The 8,863-nt window shown below is 52.2% G+C and overlaps 1 protein-coding gene across 1 annotated transcript; it reads right to left on the reverse strand.

The window, feature by feature from the left end:
• Positions 1-1,948: 1,948 nt before the first annotated feature.
• Positions 1,949-3,253, reverse strand: LOC111029675. Its single transcript, XM_022308794.1, has one exon. It carries the CDS (start codon positions 3,251-3,253, stop codon positions 1,949-1,951), a length of 1,305 nt encoding a protein of 434 aa, XP_022164486.1.
• Positions 3,254-8,863: the final 5,610 nt, after the last annotated feature.

Consider the following 8,863-nt stretch of genomic DNA (forward strand, 5'->3'; position numbering starts at 1 on the left):
CAAATAATGAATTAATCACAGCATAATGTTTAACTTGGATGAAGAGGGCATCATAGAACAAACTACGGGCGTACTTGGCAGCTCAGCACGAGTCTAACCTCCGGCATCTCAGCCTATCGGCTAAGATCAAATGTAACCTAGCCCCTAATAGCATCAAGCCCTGGATTACCCGGACTTGACACCAGATTTAGTTCTGAAGAAGGGCCCAAACATTTAACGCGATTGTCACCAGAATCAAGAAGGCGGCGTCCACTAAGTTTGAGGTTCTCTCCGAGAATCAAGTCGTGGGCAACCAGGGCTTGAGACCGGATTTAGTTCTGAAGAAGGGCCCAAACATCTATAGCGTAGGCGTCACCGTGCCGTTTGACAACCAGATCGCTGCCTTCGAGGTGGCGGCAGCAGAGAAGAGGGCAAAATATGAGCAATATCGGGCGTACTTGGTGGCTCAGCACGGGTGTGATCAAACCTAACCTAACCTCCTCGAGAATCAAGCCTTGGGTAACCAGGGCTTGAGACCGGATTTGGTTCTGAAGAAAGGCCCAAACATCTTTTACGGACGTCTCGGGTGAAGTCATTGTTCACCCCTTCATCGTTGGCTCCCTCGGCTCATGGGACCCGGCCAATGATGTGCTTCTAAGGAAGTTATGCAGCCGTTCCTATGCCAAGAACTTGGGGCTGGCATCGCACGATCTCCTTCCACGACTAAATACAAATAATAATTTATTCGTTTATATTAATTGTTGTATTCTACTACTTTTTTCAAACAATACGACACGTTCTGCAAAGATATAATAAAATAGCTCTAGTTGTGGACTGTGGTCACCACTCATCAATATAATAGAACAAAACTTTTTTTTACTGTTCGAAAATGTTCTAAAGTAGTATATTATAAGTACTTGACTCGAGTTAATAAAATCATAGTGTAGGTACGTAGAATCTCCCAAAAAAAACCATTAACTATTTCGTGTTTCCAAAATCACGAGAATTTGAGATTCTCTAATTTTAATTTTGAATGTTTAAAAAATTCAGTCTTTAAAAATTTGAACATTTGGTTTTCCATGATAATGAATAACCTAAGTCTACAGATTTACGTACATCTGAAATCTCAAATGAACAATTTCCAAAAAAATCCAAAATTCCAAAACTTCAAATTTCAAAATTCAAAAATTATTCAGAAAATTTTTCCAAATTCAAATTTGAAGATTGAATTCTTCCAGTTAATAGTATTATTGTTTAATATGTGGGCCGTTCCCGGTGGGACTGCAATACCGGGTCAACCCGCGGTGGAGCAGGAGCAAGCATCAAAGTCTCCACCAAATTTGAAAAAATTAGTTTAACATTTGAACCTTTCAATGAAAGATGTATCAGATGTTAAGCTGATAAGAACAGATTTTAATTTAAAAATATTTAAAAGAGTATACAGTAATGGCAGTTAAAATAGACATGGGGGGTACATATAAATTGGGGGATAAAAGAAATATAATGGTATAAATACACAAAAAATAAATAGATAAAAAAAAAAAAAATAAATAAATAAAATAATTTTAAAGGTATAATTGAAAAAAATAGTCGGGCAGGCTTAAGGCCTGACCTGACGCACCCCTGAGAGGTGCTCAATATATACATTTCGGGTAGCCGCGACCGTGTCGCTTACGCACAGCTTGCGCATTAGGGTGGCATAGGACCGGCTACAGAGGACCCTCATAAAGGCGTCGTTGGACGGGTCCCAAGATCCTAGGGCGCCGACAATGAATGGCACAACCGTAGCCTCGCACCCATGTAGTGTTGCCAACTCGTCCTGAAGTTGCTCGTACTTGCTTTTTTTCGCCGCCGCCGCTGCCTCAAAGGCGGCCAGCCGGTTGTCAAAAGGCACGGTGACATCCACGACGAAGATTTTTGGGCCCTTCTTAAGAACGAGATCCGGTCTCAGGCCCTGGTTGCCCAGGACCTAATTCTCGGAGAGGACCTCAAACTTCGTGGATGCCGCCTTCTTGATCCTGGCGACTATGGCTACTATGGCGTTGTGCCTCGCCATGTAGAGCGCGGTGTACCGCATGCAGCGGTCGACGACGTGAGATAGGCTTTCATTTATGTACCCACATCGTCTACACCTACGGTCACAGGCTCGCCACAACGAGGAGCCATACAACGGCACGAGGTTTAGCCTGGCGCGATGCACAAAGCGCCAGTCGGCGAACCTCGTGAAGTCGCCATCCCTCAAGAAGTGGGAGGAAGCAGCGTGGGCGGCCACGCACTCTACGGCTCTACCTTGATCCGGTTTCGCGATCAAGGCGTCGCTTCGTTTGAGCCGCAGAGTGTCGCGTACGGTTCTCATGACCGCCCGCCTGTGCTTACCTCCCAGCACCGTGCCTTCGTGTGTGATGGAGGGGGCACCATCCAGCGACCACTTGACACCAAGCCGCTTGGAGGCGTTCCGCGCCCTCGACCACACACCAGCGACTCCCGTGCCCCGGACCTCCCGGAACACGCCTTCCTCCTCGCCTGATAGATAGGAGCCGACCTCGTGGATGGAGGGGTCCTTGCTGATCCTCCGCCTGGTGACCTCCTGCACGTGCTCAGCAGCATCACCGGCTACCCTCACGTCCGGGGAAGTGATCAGCTTGAACCCACTATCCACAGCAGCGATGTCGGAGTCCTCGGCAAGGAGTCGGATCCCGCAGCAGCCTCGCTTGGTGGACCCGTACAGGTACTCCCCCGACGCCTCATGCGGCAAGTATAGAGTCGCCTTGATTTCAGGCCGCAGGATCCTGTCTACCCTAGCCCAATCCGTCTTTGAGAATGTCCCCAACCGTTGTAAATGGATGGTCGAGGGGTAAAAAAAGGTTTTGAGCGCATCGATCCGCTGCCAGGGCGCGAGTTTGCTCCTGGCAATACGCAGACCGATGGCAATAATCTCCGCTAGGGTGGACAGAGGTGGGACGACGTTGAATCCGACCTGGGCGCCGAGGAAGGTGGCCGCTTCACTCTCGGCAAGCGGACGAAGGGGGGAACCCCGCAGCAGAAATTGCGTGTCCCGGACACCCACCGGACACCGACCCGACAAATGGAGCGACGCACACTTTGCCGCATTCAGCCGGAGCCCAAGCATCTCCAGGCCGTCATGCGCTGCGTCGATGGATGCCTGGAGCTCCCCCGGAGAGTCGGCTATCAGGCACAGGTCGTCGGCGAAGGCGAGTACCCGGTGGTCGGCAGATTGGCCCAGCAGAAGCGCTACCACCGGGTCGATGGCCATGATGAACAGGAGACCACTCAGCGGGCACCCCTGCTTGATACCCGACCTCACCGGGATATCGTTTGTCAGCTCTCCTGCCACGCTCACCGCTGACGTCGCTCCCGTGTAAATGTCGCGGGCGGCCAGAAGGAAGTCCTCTCCGGCCCCGCTCCTATGGATTGCAGCCTCCAGAGCGGGGTGCGGAATCGCGCCGAATGCGTTCGACACGTCCAGCCAGGCCACTCACTTGTCCGCCGCGTGGGTCCTGGCCTTCTCGAGCACCCTGTTGAGGGTGTGGACGTGTTCGAACGCGCCATCTGCTGGCAGGAATCCCTTCTGGCAGGGGCTGAGGACCTTGTTTGACAGAAGCCACTCCGTCAGCCGACCGGCGACACATCCCACATACAGCTTATACAGAGTCCGTCTGAGTGAGATGGGCCGCCAGTTGTTGAGGTCCTCCTTCGCTCCCTTTTTGTAAATGAGCACCGTCACTGCCTTCTTCCATGCGGGTGGTACCATTTTGTAGCGGAGGCATACGTTGATGACCTCCGTTAGGACCGTGCACTCAGGGTCGAGTTTTTTCCAGTGCCGATAGGTGAACCCGTCGTCTCCAGGCGCCGTGTTCTCGAATTTACCGAGACGTTTGGAGACATCGGCGCACTGGAGCACGGCCGTCCACCCTAGGAAATATATCAGTATTGCATGTGGACGGTGCCCAGACGTCCCGGAAGTGGTCCTCGACGTCTTGAACCGCGACATCACATGATTGCCCCTCACCCGACAGGATGAGACACACTGCTCGCCGCCTGTTACGCTTGTACAGGGACTGGATTCCCTTGGCGTCAGTAGGGTCAATCGCAGTCCTGTTGCCGGAGGCTCCTGCCCCCGGTCTCCCGGGCAGCTTAACAATGACGGCAGCTTCGGCGGTCATCTCGTCGACGAGGGCGACAAACCTCAACCACACCTCCTCAGAGCACGGTTCCCTATTGAGGACCGCGAAACCTTCCCGGAACTCATGTAGGGGTGTGGTGTCGTCTGGCCTGAGGATTTGCGCCCCCTCGTCGACGCCAACATTTTCATCGTCCAGTTCGGGCAGAGGGACACCCAGCATGTCGTCGTCCTCGGCCGCCACGCCGCTCGAGGAGGAGCTATCGCTAGCAGGCGGTGATGGATCACGCGGCCGCCAGAGCTCCGGGCTCGCCACGACGATGTTGTACCCCTCGTTCCGTGGCGATTCGCGGCGGGGCAGCACTGGAGGCAGCAACGGGAGAGACAGTCTGTCCCCGGCCCCGCGCGGCCTCACCGGCGTGGCCCGCCTGGTCGATGTGGGCCGCATGCTGGGTCTTGGCAGGGGTGGGCCGCCTGTGTCCGGCGGTCTTGTACCAGCCGGTATCCTTGGCGCACCTCCTGTTGATGTTGAGGCTGGACCGCCTGTGTCCGGTGGTCTGTTACCGACCGGTATCCTTGGCTCAGCTCTCGTGTGCGGGACCGAGCCGCCTGTGTCCGGCGGTCTGTTACCAGCCAGTATCCTTGGCACGTCATCCATCGCTTCCACCATTTCTTCCGCAGGAACGCGGGCGTCGCCCCCTCGCACTGGGCGCACGGCGGGGTGAGATCGCGTTCTCTGCCGCGTCGCAGGTGCTGGTAGCGGGACCTCTGCAGCTTCCAGGGCATCTCGTCTCCGGTGACTTTGAACGTGGTTAGTAAGGCCTTGCTTGCTCGGGAACGACTCGGTACAGCCGTCCACCGTGCAAAGGAACCTTTCAACCACGCCCTCGTCCTCTTCGATCGCGTACCGGCACTTGTGCGCGCCCGGACGCACCCCGAGGGTGATTTCGCACCCCACAAACCTCACCACCGTGGAGTCCACGCCATCGTGCATGTCCCTGATGTGCCGAGCGACGGACTGCTTTGCGCTCGTCCACACTTTCACTCGAAAGCGGGCAGAGCAGCCAGTGCACGGACACTTAACGGTCGCGGGCATCGGAAACCAGATGGTGAGGCATCGGCCCTCGAACTTGGGCTGTCTGCGCTGTGCGGGTGGACGGGCATCGTCATCCGTAGTGCTAACACAGTCGGACACGGAGTCGCTATCCGACTGGTCTCGGTCTAGCGGCGGCACCACGGAGACTCGATTAGATGGGCCGGCCACCTGGCTGCTGCCAGTGTGGGCGGCCATAGTGGTTGACACAAAAGAAAAAAAACCGTAAAACACTCACGTGAATTCGACCAGACTGCTCCAAAAGGTGGCGTTCAGCTGGACGAAGTATAATTCACAGGGACATGGAGTGGTGACCAGACTGCTCCAAAATCAACAACGGTCGTGCGGACAATCCACAGTTGCAGGGAGCGGAAACCAGAGCGTGAGTACACGATTGATGAGCGTGGGCTACTGACGACTAACTGGCGCATCGTCTTCCCCGGAGCTACCACAGTCGGACATAGAATCGCTATCCGACTCGACACAGTCTAGTGGCGGCACCGGGTCAGAACGGGTGGATGGGCCGGCCCCCTGGCTTCCACCAGAGAGGGCGGCCATATGACCCGACCCACGGGGCGCACCTGCGACGCACCAGGTACGCCGGAACGACGGAAATAAAAATTTTCAAAAACTCACGTGGCACACAGATGACCAGACTGCTCCAAGAGGCGGCGTTCAGCTGGTCGAAAACAAATCACAAGACACGGAGAAGACCAGACAGCTCCAATAGACGGCGATCAGCTGGTCGATTTAGAACTCACAAGACTAGACACTGAACAGCTGTGCCAATATGCGGACACCAGCCGGTCGCTTCGCGAAAAAACTCACAAGTTCCAGCGGCTCTAAAACGTGGCGGACCGCTGGACGACGAGAAAAAAAACGCATTTTTAACCGCACAATTATAACTCCTATAGTGGCGCGAGTCTGATCTGTTCGATGTATGAGGTCTTTTCAGACCTCAGCGGCAGAAGCAAGCCTCTGTTGGTCCACCCAGACTTACAACAACACCGGGACCGGGCTTAAACCCGAACCCGGTGATGAGGTTTGCGCACGGAGTTTATAAAAAAAAAGGTTAACACGGAGAAAAGAATGAACACGTTGGAAAAAACTCACAACAAAAAATTCACTAACAAATGAGACGATCCACTCGACCCACCTTACACCACAAAAACCCACACCGGTATATACGTGGGGGGCGAATGTCGAGTGGCGACGTCTCGAGGGACGAGTGGACTAAATGGTTCTCGCCTTCAGTCGGATAGCCAGCGGATCACTTTTTGATGCACGTTGCAACGGTTGGGTCGGGAGCAGCTCACTGAACACCCCAAGGAACGATATATGCCCTAACCAGAGTCCACCAGAGGTATATTAAAAAATATTTATGGTGGCTAACAAAATATGGGGGTAAACAAAGGTGGGGGGATACATAATTGTTGAGGGATACATGGATAATGAGATAATCAGCATGAAAAAAGCAAGACCATCAGGATGCTACTACAATATAAAATAAAATTAATTTAAACCTAGACAATTTTTAAATTAAGATTCCGGCTCAGCCATGTCTTGCTCGAACTCCGGTTATGTGCTCGGTGAAGACATCCCTGGAGTATCCGATGACTTCACTGACGCATAGTTTCCGCATGAGCTTGGCGTATGATCTGCTGCATAACTGCCTCAGCAGCACGTCGTTGGCCGGATCCCACGAACCCAGGGAGCCTACGATAAATGGGAAGACTGTGACCTCCCCAGGGTGCTCGGTGGCGATCTCCTTCCTGAGGTCCTCGTACTTGGCCTTCTTTTCAGCAACAGCGTCCTCAAAAGCCTTCATCCTGTTATCGAAGGGTACCGTGGCGTCGATAACCAGGGTGGTGGTGCCCCTTCTGAGGATAAGGTCAGGCCTGGGGCGTTGAGCGCCAACCGCCTGGTTTTCAGATACTACCTCAAATTTCCATGCAGCTGCCTTTTTCAGCCGCGACACGAGGGAGTTATGCCAGGCCATGTAGAGGCTGGTGTACCTCATACAATGATTGACGACGTGGGCGAGGCTTTCTGTTGTGTGCCCACAACGTCTACATCGGCGGTGACCAGTTCTCCATGAGGACGACCCATTGAGCGGTACCAGGTTGAGTCTTGCTCTGTGGACGAATCTTTAGTCAGCTAATCTGCAGAATTCGCCCTTCTTGACAAAGTGGCACGAGGTGGGATGGGCAGCTACACATACCACCGCCCGGCCCTGGTCCGGTTTCTTAATTAGGGCTTGACCCCTCACGGCTCTGAAATGGTCCCGGATAGTCCGCGTCACCTCCCTCCTGTTTTTCACGCATCGTGGTGCCTTGGTGGGTGAGAGTGGGGGGTCCGTCCAATGTCCAGGTTGCGGAAACCCTCACGGAGGCGTTGCGGGCCCTTGACCACACGCTGGCCACGCCGCTTCCCCGGTTTTCAGCGAACGGGCCTACGTTCGACCCGGATAGGTATTCGCTCAGCTCTGAGTTCGTGGGAGGCCTCCCGATCCTCCTCCGAGAAGTATTCCTAATAAGATCGTCAGCGTCTCTGACAACTCTACCATCGGGGAAAGTTAACAGCTTGAACGCACTGTCGATGGCAGTGATGTCAGAGTCCTCTGCTAATAGAGGTATGCCACAGCAACCATGCAACGTAGATCCATATAGGTATTCGTTCGAGGCTTCCTGGGGAAGGTTAAGAGTTGCCTTGATCTCTGGCCTCAATATGCTGTCCATCTTTTTCCAGTCCGTTTTTTCAAACGTCCCCATGGGCTGGAGGTGGACCGCAGAGGGGAAAAAAAGTTTTGAGCGCGTCAAGTCTTTACCATGGAGCAAGCTTGCTCCTGGCGATTTTAAGGCCCAGCTCAGTGATGTCTGCGAGCGTGGACTTGTGATGGATCACGTGGAAACCCACATGAACGCTAAGGAACGCGGTCGCGTCACCTTCAGCCAGTGGCTTCATCTGGGCCCCTATGATTGTGAAGACAGCATCTTGCACAACAACGGGTGGTCGCCCCGAGAGGTGGAGGGAGCCACACTTGCTGGCATTGATTTTGAGGCCGAAGCGCTCCAGACCTACTACCGCTTCATCGATCTTCAACTGGAGAGCCGGGGGGCACTGTCGGCGAGGAGACATATGTCATCGGCGAAAGCTAGGACCCTGTGGTCGGTATCCAACCCCAGATCTACAACATGGACATATAAATATTAAATAGGTATATATATCTATTTATATATTTATATATATGATTTGCACTTTGCAGTTAGGCTCTGAAATTATACATATTTTACCTTTTTATTCTTTATTATTATTGAAAATAATAATTTTGGGTGGCATTTTTTATTCGACTGACAGTTCCATTTAAAATTAAAATTAAAAGATGTTAGTCCGTTAAGGTCATCCATTTGCATGTATATAAATGCTCAAATTGATAAGAAACAAAAATTAAATTGCTGTTTCTTACCACCTTATACTTGTTTTTACTTATATTTCTTTTTAAGCAAAAACAATTTTTTTTTTAATTTAATATAACATAATACATTATTTATACAATTTTTATGAATATTTATCTCTTTTAAGCAAGCTTGTGATAGAGATAGAGAGTAAAACAATGTTTATTATTCTAAAACAAACAAATAAGAAAAACT

The sequence above is a fragment of the Myzus persicae genome, unplaced genomic scaffold, assembly GCF_001856785.1.
Source record: "Myzus persicae strain clone G006 unplaced genomic scaffold, MPER_G0061.0, whole genome shotgun sequence".
NCBI classification, from domain to species: domain Eukaryota; kingdom Metazoa; phylum Arthropoda; class Insecta; order Hemiptera; family Aphididae; genus Myzus; species Myzus persicae.

What these genes read in the sequence shown, in the direction of transcription:
- LOC111029675 (XM_022308794.1), bottom strand. Translation starts at nt 3,253, where the DNA reads ATGGCCATCGACCCGGTGGTAGCGCTTCTGCTGGGCCAATCTGCCGAC.